Genomic DNA, 25,212 nt, shown 5'->3' with positions numbered 1-25,212 from the left:
ACCAGCTACAGCCTCATGATCATCTGGACACTGAAGCAGGAAAAGGGGATCTTTTCCCAACTAGTGCTTCAGTCAAAAGTCAAAAGGGGAAAGGATGAGAGCTTAGCACAGCCAAAGGAAACAATCTATAGGGGGAGACAAGTGAAGGTCCTATCTAGACAGATATTAGCTGACAAGCTCTGAGATTGGCTGTAATGGGGAGGGTAGGTTATTTACTCAATTTCCCCTTTGTGGTTATTTCTTGGTATTGTGCCTTGGCCCACTTTTGTAGCACAGTCTCCAATCTTAACTTTGTTACACAGTAAGCCCTTAAGAAATGTTAGTAGCTTGATCTGTGTTCCTAAGACTCAAAATTGACCTAGGAGATTGAGGAAAGCTTTGTAAATAAGATGGTAGCCCCTGATCAGGGTCTTGAATTAGAAGTGATTTTCCAGTGGACACATATTCAACACTAGCTATTATTATTATTAACTTTAAACAAAGGAATGCAATGATCCAATCTTTGCATTAGAAAAATTACTTTGGCAGTGGTGTGAAGATAGATCATAGATAGGAATTAGAGGATGGAGGCATTAATGCTAGCCTAGATGGATATTAAAATCCATTAAATCAAAAATGAGGATATGAAGAAAGTCAATGATATTGTGACTGGAGAGGAAGGGAGATGGCATGAAAGAAATTGTGGTGTTAAGATAGGATTTGACAGCTGATAGGTTGGGGCCAAGGACAAGCATCCAGAATGATGGGTTTTAAGTCTGGGACAGAGAGAATGTTAGTGCCATCTGTAACACTAACATTCTCACTATCACTAAGAGAAATGGGGAAATTAAAAAGGAGGAGCATATTTATAAGAGAAGATTATTTCAATTTTGGGACCTATGAAGAAACAGAAAAAAAAACATAGTATGTTAAAATTCTGTTTAAGTTAAGTAATTGAATAGTTTCTAATTAATACATGATTTTATAATCAGTAGTATTAGAGTTTCTAACACAGAAATTCTGATTTCCTTAGAGTTGCAAAAATTTGATATTATATAAGGTATCCTAAAAATTTTAGTGTAGTTTTAAGCTTCATTAAGACTATTGGGACCCCCCCCCCAAAAAAAAAATCATATCATTCAATGGTATTTCTTGTTGATTCTTCTTACATATTTTTATTTTTACAAGGTCAATAAAACTGTTGGATTTAAACTTTCTATATTTATATTATATTCCATTTTTAATCAGGGCAATTTTATTTAAATTTACTTTTAGTTTTAAAAATCTCCATGGAAATATTCTGAGAAAAAAGATGACTGGCATTATAGAAATGTTTTTAGAAATAGAATATGCAGTTACCCATGTCAAAATAAAAGCTATGTCTGCAAATTCCCCTTTACCCCCAGCATCTAATTTTAAACTGTCTTCAATATCTTATGGACATTTATGTAAACTATTTATTAGAAAATTCATTGAGGAACTAAAAGAAACATAAATATTTAACCTCTGCTTATTCTGGATGTTCAATATTATGATCAATTACTGTATGTGAATTATTTAGACATGTCTCTATACTTCTCATACTTGAGTAGAGAAATTATATGAATATATAAAACTAAACTCAAAATTATACATTGAAGTATCTTCTCAAAATTAATCCATTTTTATATCCCTAATTGTTCTAATAATTTTATAAAAACATGCATTCATTCATCCTGTAATTTCTCTACTTAGATCACATACACATCACATGTACAATAAAATATTGATCTTGAATTGGGTTTGGTTTGTCACTAGATGGCGATGTTGCCAGCCTGGTATAGTTAGGTAGTTGGCCAATTTTCTCTACAAAAAGTTGTTGTTGAGGGGGGCAGCTAAGTGACGCAGTGAATAGAGCACCAGCCCTGAAGTCAGGAGGACCTGGGTTCAAATGTGACCTCAGACACTTAATAAATATTTCCTAGCTGTCACTTAACCCGGATTGCTTCAGCAAAAAAAGTAGGTGTTGATAGGAATTCCAGCACTTCTCAGCCCTTTGTTACTAATCAAATCTTTATTAACCAATATGTAACTGAAGATTGCAGTCTGCTGGATAATTTATCCACCTACTTCCAGATATTTGATTAAAACCTGCCCCTTTTTTTTGGAGATGGTCATCTTCTAGCCATTCTTTTTTAAAGCCCTCCTCACAGGGACAGGAGGTGGAGGAGGAAGCATGTTACTTGTTCTTTAATTCTGTGTTCTATACCATCAACCTGATCAAATATAGTACAGTGGAAAGGGATTTGGATTTTAAGCTACAGGATAGGGGTTCAAATCCCTGTTTCCCAGATCCTAATTCTTCTGGGTCTCATTTTTCCCATGAGTAGAAGATGATCTTTTCCAGGTCTAAATATATGACTACTCCTAATAGTTTCTTTGAAGTTTATACCTTCCTTTTCTCTCTCATCCTTACAGATCAAGTTTATTTCCAACTATCCACCTTCATCCTTAACACTTTCATCACCTGACTTAGTCTTTTTCTTAATACTAATCTTCTCCCCCTTCTCCAGTTAACAAGAATTTTTTTTCCATTCTACTTTCCATCTATTCAAGAAAAACAAAAACCTATTAAAATATGCATAGTCAAGCAAAACAAAATTCCCATGTTGGCCATGTCCAAAATACATATCTCATTCTTTATCTTGTGTCTATCATTTCTGTCATTGGCAGGAAATACATAAGGGAAAGGGGCTGCGTAATATTCATTGTCATATATATTATACTTCAATTCCTTTCTTTTCAACAAAACTTGGGTTTGTTTTTTGTTGTTGTCAATCAACTAGATTTGTGACCTTTCCAATATCTGCTTTTGTCCAACTTAAGAAATTGAGAAGGGACTACTTAGAGAATACAGGATACAAAAGAAGTGAGGAAGAAAATGACTTAAGTTGGTTCCTCTGAACATAGATATTTTCTGAAAAGACTTCTATCAATTCTGCATTATTTGATTTTCATTTCTAGGTCTGAGAGGCTGGCAAGTTTCCCACTCTTTAAAAAAAGTCATACATATTATATTCTCTACTAGTAATAAAAAGGCTTAGTTTAGAATTAGCTCTGGTAGCCCTAAGATTATATGTATAATGTGAATGCATATATGTATATATACAACATGAGAATATATAAATAAATATATATACACACACACACACACACAAATAACAAATATGTATATACATATACTTTTATACCTTAAATTGGTCTGTTTTGTTTTGCCTTTTTATTTTTTGGCCAAGCTCACTTAATTCTTTCCTTTTTTTTTTTCATTCAGCAGACTATAGTAAAATAATAGGATCATACCAAAAGCTGAGTGAAAATGTGAAGAACTGTATGGTTCTTAAATGTCACATCTATGAAATGTTATAAGAAGTATTATAAGAGATTTCTCTTGTAAGCATCTTGGTAACTGGAATCAGCTAATATGTATTTTAATTAGTTAATAGCCTTTACCTTGTAATTTTGAGAAGCAAAAGATTGGAAGGCAAGCGAAGTAAGTTCATTTCAAAAAAGTTTTTCTATATGATAATTTAAATATATTTAGACTTATTTTGGTTAAAACTTTTATGTTTGCCTTTAAATAATTTTTACATGAATTATTAGGCTTTTAGATGTGACCATCTAAAGATTTAATTGATGGAATTTTTAGTGGTTTTAGTGAAATAAGAATTTTTTTTTGAGAACTGACAGTTCATATTTTTGTTATAGCTAAATCTAAATTTTATACAAAATTATAAAATGAATTTATTAATCCAGGATTTGTGCTGCAGATGACATTTTCATCAATGACTTGGGTAGAGGTGTGGATTTCACTCTTATAAGATTTTCAAATAGCTCAAAGCTAGGAGGGATAAGTAACACATTAGATCACAGACTTAGGATCCAACAGTTTTAATAGGTTAGAAGGTTCTACTGAATTTAATAAAACTGAAATTTATTAGGGCCAACTATAAAATCTTAAGCTTAGATTAAAAAATCAATTATACAGGTACAAGATAGGTGAAATATGACCACATAGCATGTTTTCCGAAAACTGTCTGGATGTTGGACTGTGGATGCAATGTGAATTAATAGTGTAATAGGTCATCAAAAAATATATATAATGTGCTCTTAAGCGGCATTGAGAAGTCATGATGCCCAAGACTGGGTTTGTAATTGTTTTGCTGCCTTCTATCCTAGACAGAACACCTCTGGAATATTGTGCTAGTCCTAGGTACCAAATTTTTGGAAGGATAGTGACAAATATGATGAAAGGATTCAATTTCACGCACTATGAGGATTGGTTAACAAGAACTGTGGGGTTATGTAGTCCTTGAGAAGATAAAACCTAGCTGGAATATGATAGCTGTCTCAAAGTATTTGAAGCACTGTCATGAAGGGTTGAACTTGCCTTTGATCCCAAAGGCAAAACTGGCAATAATGAGTGAACTGTTTCTGATAAATGGAATTGTCCTAAATTGAATATTTTGGGCTTCCACTACCCCCCATTTTCCCACATAAAGACACCAAAAAAAAAAAAAATCTTCAAATAGGCTGAATAAGCATTTGGCAAGTATTTTATTAGAGGGGATTACTGAAATAGTTTCTTAGGTTCCTTTTAGCTCTGAGATTCTGTGATTGGTTATAGCTTCCATCTCAGTATTGAGACTGTATTACTGTCAAGTAGTTGGTAGGGAATACAGACCAGACTTCAGTAAATTGTATATTTTGGCTTGAAAACTTTCCTTTCCCCAGCCCTGTGAGTACCTCTGCTTCTTAATCTCAGAAATTTGGTCAAGGTTTTATTTAATGAATTTATAACCGTATTTCATTTGACTTCAGTTTTAATGTTAATTATTAAAACATTGAACTAGTATAAAATATAGTGAAAACAAAGAAAATTGTGTCTAAGATTAGTCTTACTGGGGATGGATTATTGGGTACTAGTTAGTCTGACTAAAAGTGTTAACTTTAACAATTATGATAAACTTTGATCTGAAACAATATAAACTTTGAACTGGAGCATTCCAGGCTAATTCATAGGAAAACAGATCTAGAACTGAAAGAGCTTTTAGAGACCATATTTTATTTTTACATTTTATTTTAACATTATTTTACAGATGAGAAAACTGAGAGCCAGGGAGGCAAAATCATTTACCCCCAGTCATACAGTGAGAAAGTAAGAGGTAGTGTTTGAACCCAGATACCTTGATTCCAGAGCCAATGGTTTTTCTAACTTATCAAGCTGCCTCTCTCTAGTTTATCAGCAGTTTCTTCTACTACCTTAAAAAAAAAAAACAACCCACAGATTTATAGTCAGGGCTATTATAGAAATGTCTAATAATGCTGTGGTATTTTCTATTAGAGGATATATTGAAAAGAAGTCCAGAGTGATTATTTTCCCTAATTTTTATTGGCATAGGGTTTCCATAAGGAACCATTGTTATAAGTGGTTCACCACAAAAATCTATCAAGATTTTGATAGATCTTTTCCCTGCTTTTTGATCCTAAAATACCCTTTTAAAGCTGAATGTAAAAAGGCCATAGTGTATACTTACCATAATTCCAATTGATTTGACTACTATAAATGCATTCATTTTGTGCTAAATCACAAAATCTTTGTGGAAAAGTGATTATATGGAAGTGCTATTATATTCTACACAGTAGAGGATACAGTGTTGAGCCTGGAGTTAAGAATACTTGAGTTCAAAAATGGCCCTGAAGTATTGACTAGATGTATGACCTGTGTAAGTCATTTAACTTCTATTTACCTTATTTTCCTGTACTGTAAAATTGGGCCAATATTAGCATTTATTTTCCAAGGTTGTTAGGGGATTATTTGTAAAATGGTCATCACAAATGATGTACCTTGCAAATAACACTTTTTATAAGTCCTTGTTTCCTTCTCTTTATATTTTTTAGATTTAATCATATTACAAATCTGAAAAAAATCTGACAAGATTATTTATAGAAGGCAGATATCATTAAGGAAAACAAACCTTTTAAAGAGCAACATGAAATTTTAGCATAAACATTTCTTCCTCAAAAGTCCTATTCTGATATCTCATTGTGGTATGGAGTTTTCAAAGATTAAACCGAGGCAAGTTGTATTATGTCTCAAAGACCAGTTATGAATCTTCTCTAAATTATATATGTTTTTGTTCAAAAACCAATATAAATGTGAAGAAACTCACCAGACAGATGTTTTGATCACATTAATTCTTGAATATCATTCACTAACTTATAGAAAGGTTTGTTGGGTTTTTTGGGGGTTTTGTTTTTTTTTTTTTGGAGGAGGGAAGGGATAAGAAAACTAATGGATGAAAATATATAAGAAAGAAAAACACAATAAATAATCATAATGAACATGAATGAAATGAATTCACCCATAAAGTAAAGAAGGGTTATAAGATAGATTAGAAATTAGAATCCCAAAACATGTTTTTCCTTTAAAAAGAAAGAAACATACTTGAAATATATTCCCACAGTTAAAATGAAGGGGTGGAGCTGAATTTATTATGATTGATGAATTAAAAAATGTTGGTGGCAATTATTTCAGACAAGGTAGCAATAAAATAGACATGACTAAAAGAGATAACCCTAGAAATTGTATTATACATAAAGGAATAATAAATAATGAAAAATACCCATATTTCACATAGATCTGTATATATATAGACAAATGTATATATGTCTATGTATATTATGTATATATACCTTACCTATAACCTTACAATGACAATTAAATTTACATTGTGAAGAGAAAGAGAAATATTACCTTTACTCTTTGATGTGTATTTGACAGTTCAGCCCTTCAAAACAGTTTCTTTGCCCTGAAAAATATTTTTGAGGCCTTTAGAAATAAAAAATTGAGAGAATCATGAGCATTACTGAAGAACAGAGTGAATGCTCATCTTCCTTCCCTACTACCACTTCACTAATGAAAAATCCCCATGTGACATTTTTGAAGGCTCAAGCATTTTAAAGAGATGTGGAACATTCAGTGACCTGAAATGAAAGCCATTTGCCTAGAAATTGAACTTGTTTAATCTATTTCTAACTGTTATGTTTCTTTTTCCTTCCCTTGCTACCACTTGTATTTCTTCATTTATTTACGGATTTAAAAAAAATCCTAAATATTGCCAATATAAAATTCTCTTCATAAGACCTTAAGCTTTTTAGATAGGAAAACTATTATGCATAGCAAATACACAATTTTAGACTTTGGATAAATGCATCTTTAAAATATTATTTGAGAAATGTGTTGGACTCAAGATTTTTTTAAAAAAATTAACATTCTAGAGCTTTTATTACATAAAAAGCAACATGTCAGAAAGGAAATTAAATCTTTTTACAATATATAAAAATAAATCTGATGATGGAGGAATTTGGCAATCTATAATATATCAATGATTCTTTGTAATATAATTTGTAGTTTTTAAAATGTGATTATATATGTTTATCTCAAAAATAATATTTAACAAAATACAGACTTCATTTGTCAGAGTGCAAATTTTTTTTTTTTTTAAAGATACAACTTGCTCAATCTCTCCATTAACTTCCTTTAAGGAGCTTTATTCCAAATTTAAAAAAAAATGTTTTATTGATATTCTCTTTTGAAATATCACCATCACTTCCCAATGATACCTGCTCCCCTCCTACCCCAACCCCATCCACCTCTACTGTCCTAAATTGGACCTTTATTTGGAACAAATTAAGCATGCAAATTAATACCTTGGCTGTGTCAGACAATATACTTCTCATTTTGTACTCTGTAATCTATGACCTTAAAGGTCATTGTTAGTCTGCTAAGGTGAATGTTACTACATAGGGTTTGGTTTTGGTTTGTTCTGGGGAAAGTATTAAGAAAGTGAAACTTTTTTATTTATAAGTAAGTTAATTGAGGTAGTACAGGTTTTGGGGAAAGAATTCTGCATATGGATCAAGAAGAAACCTTCCCCTTGTAGTTTTCAGTGTGATTTGAGGAGAGTCACTTGATTTCTTAGGATCTCAGTTTCCATTTCTGTAAGTGAGGGAGTAGGATTACATGATTTCATCCATCTATAGATGCTATTCATTCTAATAAATCATGCATGTGATTACTGATTGACAAGTGCTAATTACTTTGAAAGCTTTTTTCATGGGGAGAGCTTTGAGTGAATTAAACAAGTATTCTTGTCACTGAGGTTTAGCCAAAACATAACTAGTATAATTATTTCAGATTACAACTCATAAGTTAAAAATCAGAATATTAAAGTTTAAAGAAAAAAGATTTAACAAGAATTTTCTATTCGTCTTGATCAAATGATATTATACTTGTATTAATTAACACTAAGAATGTTAGTAGTTAAAAACAGCAGTACTTTTAAGATTTACTTGCAAAGTACTCTATTTAATCCTCACAATAATTTTGTGAGATGTTAGCCCCATTTCACAAAGAAATTGAAGCCAAGGGTTTAAGTGATTTGCCAAGTATCTTAAGCAGAATCTGAATTCAGATCTTCCTGATATCATGTTCAACACTCTAAACCTGGAGATGAAGAAGTAGTTTACAATAATGTGTGTATATCTGTATCTATATTTATATGTGTATAACTATATTTTAAAAACAGTATTTTAAATGTCTGTAGAGTATATCACCTTTCACACTCAGATGACTACCCAGATGATCTTTTCCCCTTGAAATTGTATTTTATCTGTATAATATTAAATACTAACCTCCCATACTATTATGATAGTTTTTTAATTTTTAAGATTTGGAGATCTATTATATAGTGGTTCTTTTTAACTATTGCTTCTAATCAGATTGCTTATTGTTACTTTCTGTCATTTAGGGAACAACCCATCTTCAGCACTCGAGCTCACGTCTTCCAGATTGACCCAAACACAAAGAAAAACTGGGTTCCCACCAGCAAACATGCGGTTACGGTGTCTTACTTCTATGACAGCACAAGAAATGTGTATAGAATAATCAGCTTAGATGGCTCAAAGGTTAGCTCTTTTTTTTTTTTTTTTCTTTTAAATATTTGTCTTGTTCTTGATGGTATAGTATTAAATATTTGGTTTTTAAGTATTGAGAAGTATTTAAGTATTTAAAAAAAAAAAACTTTTAAAATACTACCATCACTGATTCTTTAGGTAATGAAAAAATTTTATTAAATTAGTTTGCTCAATAAACCTATTATACTTATAGATATGTACCAGAACATTCAGTAGATTTGATAGTTTACTTCAGATAAACTTACAGAGTTTATATAGGAGCCTGTAAGAATCCTGGATTGTCCCAGAACCTATTTTTGGAACTCTTCATGTCTGAAAAATAAAGGCAAAATTCCTGAGTATTTGCTTAATTTTGGTCAGTTTCCTTATCATTGAGAATATCAAAGTTTACACTGTTCATATTTTATATTTATATTTCTGATGTCTGATATTTCTCAATATCATATTTGCAATATAGCATTATATAAAATTGGTGAGAAGGTATCTCCATGTGTTTCCTCAATGAAGCTTTACCAAATTATTTTGGCCTAGATTAATGATGTGTTGTGGTTCATTTGAATGTAATACATCCAGATTTAGAATATAAAACAGGTTAATTCTGTTCCTTAGTGTATTTCTATAGTCATATATACCTGGTTTCTTGGGGCATCTGGGTAGTACAGTGGATACAATGCTGGGTTTGGAGTTAGGAAGACTCTCTTTCTGAGTTCAAATCTGGCCTGAGATATTCACACAACTGTGTGAAAGTAGGCAAGTCATTTAATTCCTGCTTGCCTCAGTTTCCTCAAATGAGCTGGAGTAGGAAATGGCAAATCATCCTAGTAACTTTGTCAAGAAAACCCCAAATGGAATCACATAGAACTGGTCACGGCTGAAAATGATTGAACAACACTACCAACCCCTGATTTCTCTTCTGTGTCCTTCGAAGTTTTGATATTCGTAGATGGTGGCTAAAAGGTTACAAAGAAATTGAGGGGGACAGAAACCCCATTATACAAGGAGAGAAACCACATAGAAGTATTTAGAGTAGACTTTATATTAACTGCATCTTTACCTAAAGAGTAAAAGTCTTTCAGTGATTTATTTTCAAGGAATGCCTATCTAGAAAGCAATTCTGGTGAGTTAGTCAAAATGACTTCTTGAGTCCAGGTGAAATACAACATCGGATAATACTGTTGGGCTTTTTATCTCTTGACTGTAATGCCAAAACCTATCTTCTCCTGTTTTGTTGTTGAACTATTTTTGGTCATGTATGCATGACCCCATTTAGGGTTTTCTTGGCAGAGATACTGGAGTGCTTTGCCATTTTCTTCTCCAGTCCATTTGATAGATGAGGAAACCGAGGAAAATAGGATTAAATAATTTGCCCAAGATCACCCAGTTAGTAAGTATCTGAGGACAGATTTGAACTCAGGAGGATGAATCTTCCTGACTCCAGGACTAGAATTCTCTCCACTCAGTTACCTTATTGCCCTTTTCCTATTTAGAATCATTCAATCTGGTTATAAAAGACTTTCATATACTTTTATTTTTTAAAGTAAATAAATTTTCTTTAATAGTTGATTTGGATATTTTTCTGTTGCATGTATTATTTTAGTTAGTTTCTTAAATGGATATTTCAAACTAAAGCTCTTTTTAGTTCTAAACCTATGAACTACTGCAGAGTTCTGCAGTCATGACTGCATTTTCTAAATAGACACTGCAATTTATTTCTTTTATAAGAGTGTTTAACCTGTTTCTGTCTCTGTTAAGTACATGATTGAGTGATGAAAATCTCTTCTAAATGCCCATACCTCAAAAACATAATCTTATTCTTCTCACTGCAGGTATTTTATCTAATTTTTGCTTTAAAGCCTTCTAGTAAGGTTGTAAAAACGTCAATTTGGCTAAATGCCACAATTGGCATGCTACACTTCTATTTATAATAATATAATATTTCTAAAATTTATTGCTTAAAGGAACAAACATGTGAATAGGAAATTGAGGAAAGATAAAGATATATATATATATATATATATATATATATATATATATATATATATATATATATATTATTATTTTTTTTTTTTAAAGCTACTTTCTGAGGACATTTAAGAATTCAGTAAATGTGAATCCAAATGCACATCCAAAATTTCCTTCAGGGTTAAAACAAACTTGGAGTCAATGGGTCAGAGATAGGCTAGGTTACAAAAAGGTAAAAAAATGAAGACCAAATTGAAATTTATAAACTAATATGTCTAAAAAAAAACCGTTCTCCTCCATCCTCCCAAAGTGTATTGGTAAACTAAGGGATTTGGGCTAGAAATGATTAAAATGTAGTCACTTGGGTTATTAGGGAAAGGGAATCAAAGGACGCTGGATTTGGATGTTAGAGCAACTTGATTCAAAGTTTGCCAAAGTTACAAAATCCAGCCAGACCTTAGTTTTTTTTTATCGTAAAATGAAGAATTTAGACTTTTAGGTTTCCCCCCCAACTCTAAATTAGTAATCCTTTAAAGAGAAGGCACTGTGAAAATAGCCTGTTAGAAGAGCTTTAAGAACAAGGACAGGATTGAAGAGAGATTAAAACAGGACAGAGTCAGATAGAATAGTTCTGTCTAATACCCTAAAAGCCTGATATACTTCTAGAAATATGCTGCTGTAGGGTAGTCAAGACCTGAGCTGAGATCTAGTTTTGAAAAGTTACGTATTTCAGCTTTTCATCCTCTCCATTTCCTCTCTTCTCTTGAGAAGATTTATTCCCTCCCAGATCTTAGTCCTTCCTAGAAGAAAATCATGGCACCATTGTCTTGGCCAAGGAATTTTGTGAGAGGGTGACAAGAGCCATAGATAGATAGATAGATAGATAGATAGATAGATAGATAGATAGATAGATAGATAGATAGATAGATAAGAGAGTCACCTACATCTTCCCTTCTCTCTTTAGCATCAGTATGTTTCATTTAGGTATTTTGAGAGATTATGTACATTCTAGAACTTAAGTCCCCCTAATTTCACCTCTGGCTTTTCCTCTGCCATTCCTAAGCTGAGAATGAGCTAACAAAATGAGCCTTTGCATAGTAAACAAAAGAAGAAAAACAAACACTTTCAACTCTCTTTGACTTAAAAATAGTGATTGTTGAGAATATGATTGAAACCTCACAGAAGCTAAGCAATAGAGGGAAGTAAACTCCATCCCCCATACAATGAATTTGGTTGAAGTTATAGGTACTATAATTTTGGCCAAGGAATTTCAAGAGAAGTGACTTTAAAAAGAGAAGAGAGATGAATGATCTCTGTAAAATTTATTTTCTATTTTCCTTCTTGTTTCATTTTTCCTATGTTAAATGAATAGGATATCAACATAAAAGATCTAAAAATCTTAAACATTTTTCTTTTCAATATAGATATATGCTTATGATAGGGTTCAATTTTTAGGCCATTCAAAAGGGAGAAATTATGTTACAATAAAAAATGTATTAGTTTTAGAATTAGGGGACCTGGGATCAAATCTTACTTTGAATATATAAGTGAGGTCTCTTAGATAAGCTACTTAATTCCCCTAGTCTGTTTCCTCAGCCATAAAATAAAGAAGTTGGGCTTTGAGATTCCCTCTGAGTATTTCAAAAGAAATAACAAATCCAGAGTATTAAGAAAGCATTTGGCTATCCAGATTTCTTATTCTATCTTGATTTGCTTAGAGCTCTTTCCAGTTCTCTGAGCTATTGCTGAGACTAGACCCTAATTTTGCCCATATAAATACAGATACAATGCACTAGTCCAAAAGAACAAAAGGTGTCTGATTCATAACCTCCCTAGGGTTGGAAAGTAATTAAATGTTTTGTTTTAAAAGATTGTTCTCTTTTTTTACCATAGGCTAGAATAAACAAAGACCTTGTTTATATCAAAGCGCTTAATTAAGGCAAAGTAAGTGACAATACCCTTTTGTTCACTTTAGACCTATGATTTCATGTTGGAAGGAAACTTCTTCCTACCAGTATGGTTTTGCAACTGATAGACTTAAAAGATTGCCTGGAAGATTGAAGTTTAAATGATTTATTCAGGATCATTAATTCTAAAGCTAGTGTGTGTGTCAAAGGAAGGACTTAAACCTGGGCCTCCTTCATTTGAATCTGGATGCCTCCACTATCCACTAACCTGAAAATATGCTTTATTTTTATGTTCTTCAATTTGGATAATCTGCCTGAAGTTTGGAGTCTTAAGAGTATGGATACTACAAAGTACATTTCAGAAACTAGTGTCCTGCTGTTTCCAAACTACAGCAAAATCTGAAGATTTTCTGGTTCATGCTGTTCATCTCTTCATTTATTCACTGATAACAAATGATCCTTCTAAACATTTATTTATTGGTAAAGCTTTTTGGAGCTCTAATTAAAATAAGACCTGAACTAAATGATACTATTATAAGATTCCTAACTTTCTTCAGGGAAGTTAAAATATATGTTGAATCTTAATGAAAAAAGATTTTTAAATTGAGAGTTCAAAATAAAGCCTTAAATTATAGAAGAAGGTAAGTATCTAAGTTAGGTGTGTGCTGGGAGAATCTAGTCTGGATTCTTTCTCTAGTTAACTGTTAGACCTTTTATGAATCATTTCTCTTTCTTTTCATCTCTAAAATGAAGGAGTTGGAACAGATGAAGGTCCTTTCTGTCAGTGTGCAAACTAAAAAATAAAGGGCCTACAAACTTGATGAAGTTTGGAACAGTGATTGTCTTAATAAAATTTGTGTGAGATGTATATAATTAATTGTAATATATTTGTTATTGTATTGTATATTATTGTATAATACAATTAACATTAATTGTATCAATAAGCAAATTGAATAAAATAAAATATTAAGTATTTAAATATTTTAATATTTTCAATCTTTGTTGAAATCTTCAATCTCAAGTTTTGTATTTTTTAATAGGTAATCTGATACAGGTTATACATTTGCAGTCATGTAAAACATTTCCATATTAGTATTTTATGGAGGAAAACTTGAAACTTACCTCCTTCAAAAAAATAAAAGTGAATAATAATATGTTTCAAACTACATTCAGACTCCATTAGTTCTGAAGTTGAATAGCATTTTCCATCATCTTTGTTAAAATCTTAAATATCTCTCAAATTGTGTTTGTTAATATGCTTAAAGATGTTAATGTTATTTGCTAGGTTCTTCTTACCTAAAAAATGAGAACTAGGATTTCTCTCTTTGTTAAATCAACAAGCATTTATTAAGTGAAAATGTGAAAACAATTTTCAGTGCTTATTTTTTTATTTAATTCAAAGAGTTCAAAATTCTTTCCTTCCTTCCTACCCCTATTCCCTTGCTGAGAAGGTAAGTAATCTGATACAGGTTATACATTTGCAGTCATGTAAAACATTCCCATATTAGTATTTTATGGAGGAAAACTCAAAACTTACCTCCCTCAAAAAAAAAAAAGTAAATAATAATATGTTTCAAACTGCATTCAGACTCCATTAGTTCTGAAGTTGAGCATTTTCCATCATGAATCCTTTGGGATTGTCTTGGATCATAAATTATTGAAAATAGCTAAGTCATTCGTACTTGTGGATTATAGAATATTGCTGTTACTGTGTACAGTGTTCTCCTGGTTCTGCTAACTTCACTTTGTCTCAGTTCATGTAAGTCTTTCCTGGATTTTCTGAAATCATCAGGGCAAATTAATATTAAAAGTGTGCCATAGTCCCTGCCTTGGTTATTAAACTTTTATTAGCACACTGCTGATTTTCCCTATAGTTATAGCTCATTATTTCAACCTAGATTTTGGTGGATATCCACAGGACTGGAATAAGGTCCCTTACATTGGGCTTATAGATTTATATTTATTTTGATTCCTGTGGGTTATCACTCAATTAACATATAATAGACTGTTTATCATGAGAATGAGAGTTTTTCTATAAAATTGCATTGCTACACAGATTATAGAGTTTTGTTGCAGTGAAAGTTTTTAGTAATACATTTTAGAAAATGAAGGTATGTTTCTTTTTTTCAAACAAGTAAAAGAAAATACGTTAAACAGAATATTTTAAATTTCTTTAATTTTTACTTTGATTCAGTTAGCTCAGTCCTTTCAAATGTGATATTAATGAGCTTGTGGGTTTGAGCCTCCATATGGTCCAGTTATCTTCCCAAAGAAATACTCCTACAGACTTTTACCCTTAACCTCAGCAGCTGTGTTAAAAATGCATAAACACTTGGATACAAGAAGAATGGGTGAGGGTGTGTGCATATAGTTTGGTAGGACTAGTTATTGCTGTGGAAAGATCCCAGAGTGCATGTCCTATGAATGAAGAGGGAATCATATCATTGTGTATGTATAGGTCAAAAGATACAATAGCCATTTTTGTTCATAACACTTTACTCTTACTTTCTACTCTTGCTATTTAAAATGTAATCTTGTTTGAATAATTTTACTTTGCCTGGTTAAATCTTCAGAAGGAAAAGGAAGACGTGAGATACTTTAAACCTGTTCAATTGTAAAAATCATTCAGTTAAAATATTTAATGGGGAAAGAAGTAATAGTCAGCAGTTAAAATGCCTTATGCTTGTGTGAGTGTATTAAAAATTTGACTTGATAATAATATGATTTTATTTTCTTTTTCAGGCAATAATAAATAGCACCATCACCCCAAACATGACATTCACTAAAACATCACAGAAGTTTGGCCAGTGGGCAGACAGCAGGGCAAATACTGTATATGGTTTGGGATTCTCTTCTGAGCATCATCTTACAAAAGTAAGTTAAATCATTAACCTAATTGAAAATATACTTATTTCAGTCATTAAAAGGTTTAAATAACACATAATATTAAATTTATTGCAAGATGCTGAAAACTAAAGATAGTAAATATTTTGAGGTCCTTAATTCTGGGACATCTGATAGTGAAACCAGAAGATTATAAAATCAGTCAACCAATAATCATTTATCAAAGGTCTAGGAAATGGAAATACAAAGATAAATTAAAAAGTAGTCCCTAATCACCTCAGTTGCATTTTAACGGGGAAAATGTACACAATTATATGCAAACAAACTATATATTTTTGTTTTGGGGGAAAGTAACTAAGTACTTTCAGGAGCTTAGGAAAGCCTCATTTAGAATATGGCACTTGAGCTGAAGCAATCAGGTGGTACAGTAGGTAGAGAGCCAGGACTGAAGTCAGGAAGACTCATTTTACTGAGGTGAAATATGGTCTCAGACACTTCCTAGTGTGACCCTGGGCAAGTCACTTAACCTTGTTTGCCTCAGTTTCCTTATCTGGAAAATGAGCTGGAGAAGGAAATGGCAAACCACTCCAGTATCTTTGCTAAGAAAACATTAAATGAAGTCATGTAGGGTCGACATGACTGAAATGATTGAACAATAATTTTTTTTCTTTTATTAATTTTTATAATTATAACATTTTTTTTGACAGTACATATGCATAGGTAATTTTTTTTTTTTTTTTTTTTTTTTTTTTTTTTTTTTTACCACATTATCCCATGTACTTCCTTCTGTTTCGAGTTTTCCCCTCCTTCCCTCCACCCCCTCCCCTAGATGGCAGGCATTCCCATACATATTAAATATCTTATAGTATATCCTAGGTACAATATATATATGTAGAACTGAATTTTGTTGAACAATAATTTATACTGAACTTTGAAGGAAGCTAGGATTTCCACAAGGCAGAGGTGATGAGTGAGTGCATCTCAGGCAGGATCAACAGCCAGTAGAAAGGCACAGATATGAGAGATAAAATATTGTATGTAAGAAACAGCAAATTAGTCCAGTTTGGATCAGGGGGGTTATAAGGATAGTAAAGTATATTTTAGCTAGAACCAGCTTATGCTCTGGTTTATACTTTTGGAATGCCACTTTGGCAACTATATGGACTACAGATTTGAAAGGAAAAACATTTGAAATAGGGTGACTAATTAGAAAATTATTGTAGTAAGCCAAGAAGGGAGAAAAAGGGTAAGGTCTTGACCTAGAGCAGTGGCCATGTGAGGGAAAGGGATGCATTTGAGAAGTATTTTGGAGAGAGAATCAGCAAAACTTGAATATGGTAGAGAGGGAGTAATCAAGAAGTGGGTATTGAGGATGATTCAGATTGTGGACTTGGATGACTGGAAGCCTGGTGATAACTTTGACTTTTAATGGGAAAATAGGAAGCAGTATAGAGATTTTTGGGAGGAAAGATAAAAAGTTTTATTTTGGCCATAAGTCTAAAATGCTTATGGGACTTCCAATGGGACATATCTGATATGCAATTGATGATCTGGAAACAGAGGTCAGTAAAAAGGGTAGGACAGAATGTAGTAGTCATATGCAAAGAAAAAACTGAGCCCAGGGAAGTCAATAAAATCACTGAGAGAAGAATATAAAGAAAGAAAGCCAATGAAAATCTTGAGGTACGTGTACATGGTGGGACCCTGGGAAAAGCATGTCACCTTTCAGATTACAAGATACAGACAATGCAGATAATTTTCATTACTACAGGAGATTTCTCCTCCCTGGTGTTCTCTATACTGTTGAAAACACAGGTCCATTTTCTGTCCCCTATGATTCAAAAATCTGTTGCTCTCTGAACTCATATCTAAATCCTCCAGGAAAAAAAAGATTAATTTCTGTGAAAAAGTACATTGTCATGAAATTAGGAGGATTGTTTTGTCACAATTGAGGATTCATGTACATTAATTAATCACTCATTCAGTGCCTTTGATTTGACAATTATTTTCTCTTCTGGGGATAGAAAAATGTTGAATTATAGTTCTCCCTCAAGGAGTTTACAATCTAAGAATCTGTTATAAATTCAATTTGCCTGAAAAATGTACCTGCAACAAACTTTGAATAAAATGGTTTATATATGACAACTTACTTTTGTATTTAGCATGTATTGTCAAGATAATAGATAAAAGTTCAGCATTTTTTTGGTTTTGTTTTGTTTAATCTTTTTCTGTGATTCTTTTCTGTTTTCTCTTTTTTCAAACCTTTCATTTCCCTAGATTTTAATTAAGTCTTACATTGAACATTTCAGATGTACCAAAATCATCATGGGGAATAGTATTTTTGTGTTTTGGCCTGAGGGCTATAGATAATTTCATAGCTAACTTATAAAAGTTATATGAAGCCTAGTGTATGTGTTCTTCCATAGGATGAAATCCATGGATGAGCACTTTCTTCTTTTCATTGCAAACCATCTTGTTCTCCAGCTGGAGAGTTCTTCAGCAAAGTACCCTCTTATAGCCATTAAAGTAGAGCTTTTCACATAGTGAAACATATATTTTTAAAACAGCTAGTTTAATAATGCAAACCATAGAGATTAGTAGAAGATCCCAGAATAAACCAACAAGGAGATTTTTCAATCCTCATTGACCCCTAATGTTTCACAGCAAATATCACTGTTGGATTTATACAAATAAGTCACTTGCTGTTCATCTTTTAGAAAAAGGCACTTTCTCAGTAACTAATTTGTTAACACAGTCAGCATGTAATAATCATACTCACAACCTAACTGTAGATTATTTGGATTGTTTGTTATGGCAAACAAACAGGAAGGAATTAGAAAACATGTCTTTAAAAAAAAAAATTCCAATGATGTATGATGTTCAAAAAGTCTTAAAATAATCGCTTAAAAAATACAGGACACCTTGAAGTTTTTTCAGAACATATGGCTCTTGACGTATTTGAGTATAGGGTCTCTCTTATAAAGGAACTCAAATGAGCCCTTTAATTTGGGACTTTACCACATTGTCAGTCTACATTGTCTTATTGATGACCAGGATTGATGTCTTATTGATGATCCAGGTGAACTGGCCCACAAAAAAAAAAAAAGAAATGTTGCTGCCATATGTTTTCAGGGAAAGTTGGTCTCTAAAATGATATTAAATTGGGCACAAGTAAACATGAGTCTCTTGGACTCATTTTGCATAAAGGAGTTCACTATGGCATTTTTCAAGTTTGTAAATGATGTTTTAGGGCTTGTGGGAATAGGCAGAAAAATGTTAGAAGAGACTGAGCATAAATGGATGTGAGGATAATGTACTTAGGGGGAAAAAATCTGCAGGATGATGGGCTTGGAGCCTATCATTTGTGACCTAGGAAATGAGGATATAGAAATCATTATAACTTAAGAAAATACATGCTTTGTGTGCTATTATGGCCAAAAACACTAAATAAGTTCATGATGCCATAAGGAATTACATTGTAAATTCAAGAAATAAGCATCCTCCCCTTATATGAAACTATGCTGCATCTATGACTATCATCCTTTGTGCTTTTGACTTTCACACTTGAGGAAGACTATATTAAAGCTAAAGAGAGTCCAGACAACCAAAAATATCAGGGGGAAGAGAAGCAAACTTAAAGTTTCAGATTGTTCATTTTGTAATGATAAAAGCTGAAGAGATGATGATCAAAGTCTGTAAGAATCAAAGTAGATGAGATAGATTTATTTACAATTTAATGTATCCCAATGAAGTAACTAAGATATAAATCAAAAATAGTTTTTCTTGTACTGTGAAAGGTATTTTCATGGTACATTTGCATCATTTTGTATAGTGAGTAGAAAATTTATAGAACTAATTACTCTTAGGTTTTATATGCAAACATATATACTCATGTGTATGTATATTTACATGTGTGTTCTGTCTTATAAATATACATGTGTGTATTAATGTATATCTATACATGTATGTAATCTTCATAAAAGAAAAGTAGCATCATAATAGTATTTGTCACCCTTTAGGTGAATTCTTATTGAAATGTAAAGGTTCATTTTAAATCTAAAGATTAAATCTGTTGAATCAATTGACTTCAGTCTAAGTTCAATTCAATTAAAGCTTACTTTAATTTCATCCAAATTCTACTTTGGTCTTCAGAAGTCAAAGGAACCAGTGTACACTCATTAAAAAATACTTTATGTGCTTACAGTCATCCCTTAATCTTTTGCTTTTCTAGATTAAGAAATTTAAACACTATTCTGTGTCTTCAGAATTCTATTAGTGTTTAAAACTCAATATATTTAATATTAAATTTATATAAGAAAAATTTATAATCAACTACAATATGGGGAAATTATTTGATAACCAAAATTAAAAGAATTCTCTTAAACATTTTCATTTATATTTGGACAAAATCGAGCCAATTTTCTCTAGTTGATCTAAATGTGTTAAGACAAGAGTTCTTAACCTTTTTGATGTCTATTATTGTCCTTGGGCAGTCTGGTAAAACCCAGAGACCTCATTAGCATTATATTTCTAAATGCATTAAAAAATACATAGGATTATAAAGAAAATCACTTTATTGAAATACAGTTATCAGCTTTTGGTGTATGGGTATTTGTTTTGGGTTTTTGGTTTTTGGTTTTTTTTTTGGAACAAGTTCACTGGGCCCTAATTAAGAACTACAGTATTAGAACACTAAAGCCTCAAAGAGAAGTTTGAATTTAGAAACATAAAGTCAAAGTTGTCAAGGCCTAAATAGGTTTTATAGATTAGAAAAATAGTAGGTGAGGCTCTTCACAAAAAAGCTGACTTAAAAGATAGTCAATATTAAAGAACAAGGAAATGTTGTGCTTAACCTTATAAATACAAATCACTCAAATTTCCTAGTGAAACAACTTTTTTTTTTCCCCCCCAAAGAAAAATGGTAAGGAATCTTTCTTTAGTTCATTTTATTATTACATATCGCATAAAGGTTGAGTTAATTTTTTAACTTGGAGTTATTTTTTTACAAAGCATAGAATGATAAGGGTAGAATTGGAAGGGACCTCAGAGATCATTTAGTCTAACCCCTTCATTTTACAGATGAGGAAATTCAGACCAAAGGCTTAAGTGGCTTCTCCAGAGTCATACAAGTAGTGGACACCAGAAGTAGAATTTCAACCCAAGTTTTCAACTCGAGTCAGTTTTCTTTCTGCTACATCATGTGTAGTCAAAACAATATTTTCAGTCAAATATCTATGTTTTATAGACTTCGGGCTGAAATTTTAAAAACAGCCTACTGTAAAAAAAGTTAAATTATTGCCATTAGAAGATTAGGTGCATTTTGTATTTCAAGCATGATAAATGTCTAAATAGACACCATTCATTACTTCATGCCCCTATCATTTTGCAGAAGCTTTTGAGAAGAACAATCAAGTGGATTTTTTAAGGCAGTTACATCACTATTCATCAATGGCCAAATTGACTTAGAAAGGATCTCAATTTGCATAGAATTCTTTAATTTTCTACTTTATTAATCAATCATGAATCATTTCTTTGTACATACTCTGTTCAACCAATCTAACCTCGTAACTACTACTCATCCTTAAACATTCTATCTTCCTATTCTGTACCTTCATACAGACCGTTCCCATTGTTTCCTTTAAAACTTTCAAGAAGCACTGCATGCTACAGAAAGTTTTTCCTGACTCCCTCATCATCTTTTATATATTTTTGTATGTAATTGGTCTTGTCTGGTAGATTATATGCTTCTTGAGGTCAGAGAATGTTTCACTTTTATTTTTTTCTATTTCCTATGCCTAGCACAGTGTTGGCATACAGTAAATACTTCTAAATCCTTGAGTTTCACATTTACTTTTTAATTTGGGCAAAAATGATATCCTGAATATGGGAAGAAAAAGATTAAATATCAAAAAATGGCAAAAATATGGAAATTTTTAATTTTTAGATATTACTGATTAACCATTTCATTATCCATGAAGATAATTTACTTTTTAAATGTTACAGCTACCTTAATACCTGTAACTGTGCAATGCAGATGAAAATTTGTAATGAATATATCTAAATGAAGAAATATGATTGGAGAAAAGAGGAATTAAGTCTTCTCATTTTTCTGTGAACTGTGGGTTAACCATGAATGCTATCAATTTGTATAGGTCAAAAACCATAAACTATGTTGTTTAAACTGTGATATTATATCTTTTTAAATAAAACAGTACTTTGTTAATGATATATATTCAGCGAAATAATTAAATTATCAACTACAGTATCAAAATTTTGTGAAGAGTCCTATAAATATACAATTATAATTTCTCTCATTTTCTAAAGTAGAATAAACCTAGGAATAGACATATGTATTTCCTAGAAACTTTGCATAGATATGAAGCTTTAGAAGTCCAAGACAAAGTGACAGGCATTTCACAAATAAGTTCAATTAGAAAGGAGAATTAAAACAGTAAAAGTTGAGCAATTGGAAAGTCATTACTTGGGATTAAAGAAAGTGTGAAAAAAAGGTAATATGGAATACATAAGAGCAAAAAAAAAAAAAAAAAGCATTATCACTAGATCCTGAATTTTTTGTTTCCTTAGCTCAGAATGAGTTAATGTTGCCCAAAGTATGTTAATAGGAAGAAAAAGGTTTTTTATTAGTAAATTGCAGCTAAGTGGATTGTTTTAACTTGGAAATGTAAGTTAAGTTTGTTCTCCTATCCCTGGCTTTTCAGCTCCTAATGCTTATAACTGACATTTGTAAGGTACCTCAAAATGACTCTGGAGCATGTTTCCTTTTATCCTACAGTTTTTACAGAGTTTTAAGTGTAGGGATCCCAAATTGTCTAAGCTCCTCCTTGCTTCTTCTTCCCTTGACTTCTGGGTTCATTGTGTTAGTAAGCAATTAGGACTCTGAGTGCTAGGCCAGCTTCCTTCATTTTATAGATTAGTTCACTTCAGAGGTCAAATTAATTTGTTTTTACTCAAACATATTAGTTACTCAAGTTCAGGTTAAGAAGATTAATGGTTTTTTAACAAGCATTTACTAAGCATTTCTGTGTAAGATACCATAAAATTATAGAGTCTACTAAGCATTTTTGTGTAAGATACCATAAAATAAAATTATAGAGTCTAAGTTTATATAGTTCTTTCAGGTTTTTAAAATGCTTGCTTTTCAACCTGGAGTAGGTATTAAGAATATTCTTTCCTTTTTATAAATAAGGAAATTGAAACTAAGAGTTTAAATGATCCATGATCATGTAGCTGATAATTGTCAGCATTAGGGAAGCTGTATTCATATCTCATCCCCAGGTCCAATGTTTATTGGGATTTCCCCCTCCCCATTCATTACACTGTCTCTTCTATATTTTAAAGTATTGAACCTTGGGCAAAGACTGAAAGTTTCATTATTTAAAATTTTTTGGAGAGAAATTGGTTCTTTTTAAAAAACAAAACAAAAACAAAACATATTTCTCACTCAAGAACTATTGGGTTTAAAGTCTTTTTAAACCATTAGTCTTGATCCATTTGAAAAAAATCATACCCTTTTGTCATTGAATCAGACAATTTTTTTGGTAAATGAGATTTTTATCTGGCCAAGAGCATGACAAGTAATCAACTTGTAAAGGTGTGTTTCGTGAATTGTAGACTGCAAATGAATGAAATACAAGCACTGGCATTTTAAAAGCAAATTTGTAAGGTTATTTTTCAAACAATCATATCAGAATTGATATGAACAAAAAATATGTTTTTCTTTGCAAAGTAGTTATTGTGAGAGACTTTATACTTTTTCTAGTGATGATAACATTACTCAAATACTTTTTTGAACTCTTTTTTGGGAATTGTTTTTGAATGTCCTCAACAGTGGATGTCTTTTTAGGTTGAATATGATTTTTTATGATAGCTAAACATTTTTAGAGACAAATCTGGTGTGGACTCTCAAAAATAAAGTGTGATCATAAAGAAGTTGCCATCAGAGTTCATCTATGATTTACATAAACTTCAGTTCCAAAAGAGGAATTCCAAAAATGTTTTCACTAGTGGTATCATTGAAATCAATCTATAGATTCTTAAGGTGACTCCTCTGAGGGAGATGTAGTTATTTCATAGGGAAATGAATGTAGCATTTTGTCTGAATTTTTCATTTATAGACAAAGAAAATAGGATTCTGAGATATTGGATGTCATGCCATTGTAATGAATTGGAGGTATAGGATATGAACTCAGATCTTCTAATATTAAATTCAATATTCCTTTTAAAATAGATACCTTTTCATTCATTAAGTAGTGTGAATTCTGGTATGTTTGTTCGTTTAAACACCCATTTATTAATGGTCTTTCTACAATTAGGTAGGGAGATAATAAGGTCTGTTCTTCAGGGCGTCTCATAATCTAGCCAAGAGGATGGAATGGAGGGAGAGGTGATGTTTTTATATTTATGTGAATACACACACACACACCACAGAGATGTGCAATAGTTAAATCCTACATACATGTCAAAAAAGTATGAAAATAAATATACACACATTTCATATTTATATTTTTATGTGTGTATATATAATTCTTTTAATCCCTAGTTAGCAATGATCTTTGCTCCTTTGGAGCTGGCAGAGAATTTTGTCGATATAAAAATAGTTGCTTATCTTTTGCGGATTCCACAAAAATTTTAATAATACTATTCATGTGTGCAGCATGCATGTATAAACATACATATATGCATATATACATGTGTGCATACTTACACATGTGCCTATACTTATCTGTAATTATATGCCATGATGTGTGTGTGTGTGTGTATAGGTATACAAACACAGTTATTTTGTTTCTTTACCCTTTGTGTAGACTGAACTGATGAAAGTACCCTCTTTCTCCTCAAAGTGAAAATAGGTAGGAATATAGGAGGAACTCCATTTCCTTTATTTTTACCCCTATCTTCAGCTCCATTGAGGTGAGCTTTTTGGTTGTTCTTTTTTTTTATGGTCAATCGTCTTGACAAATTTAATACACATTGATGTTGGGAGCAGACTAGTAGGCTACAACCTTCAAAAAAGGAAAAAAGATGCTGTCCATTTCTAACCATAACTTTTTATAATTTCCTAAATGTTCTCAGTATTTAGCCTTTCATTTCATTTATTTTGCTTTTGTAAGTGCTGCCAGTTCTGTAGACCCTGTGGAATGCTTCATTTCCTTTCTGCTGACATTGCAGCAGCTGTTAACTAAAATACTATTCCCAGAGCTAGCTAGCATCCATTGATGATGTTAATACAGAAATGAAAAGTACTTTAACATTACTACAGGATTCATATATTGAAGAAAATAACAAAGTTACACACACACATGTACACACACACACACACACACGCACATGCACATGCACATTGCATAATGTAAAACATTGTAAAAGATCCTCCAAATATCATACTTCTCAAGAGTTGCTGCTATGGGAAATCCAATTAGTTGGGTGATAAGTAATCAACATAAAGTCTATTTAAAGGATATCCTGTCTGGTTTAATTGTTTCTC

At 31.8% G+C, this 25,212-nt stretch overlaps 1 protein-coding gene across 3 annotated transcripts in view; it reads left to right on the top strand.

Annotated features, from left to right (window-relative positions):
• HOMER1 (homer scaffold protein 1) overlaps positions 1–25,212 on the top strand; it is a 171,184-nt gene that overhangs the window by 53,377 nt on the left and 92,595 nt on the right. For all 3 annotated transcript variants that reach the window (XM_074282347.1, XM_074282349.1, XM_074282348.1), the window contains exons 2-3: positions 8,829–8,985; positions 15,606–15,737. In XM_074282347.1, coding sequence (XP_074138448.1) covers positions 8,829–8,985; positions 15,606–15,737 — 289 coding nt within the window. The remainder of the gene's footprint in view (positions 1–8,828; positions 8,986–15,605; positions 15,738–25,212) is intronic.

This window comes from Sminthopsis crassicaudata, chromosome 1 (genome assembly GCF_048593235.1).
Source record: "Sminthopsis crassicaudata isolate SCR6 chromosome 1, ASM4859323v1, whole genome shotgun sequence".
Lineage (NCBI taxonomy): Eukaryota > Metazoa > Chordata > Mammalia > Dasyuromorphia > Dasyuridae > Sminthopsis > Sminthopsis crassicaudata.
This window is presented reverse-complemented; position numbering and strand designations above follow the sequence as displayed.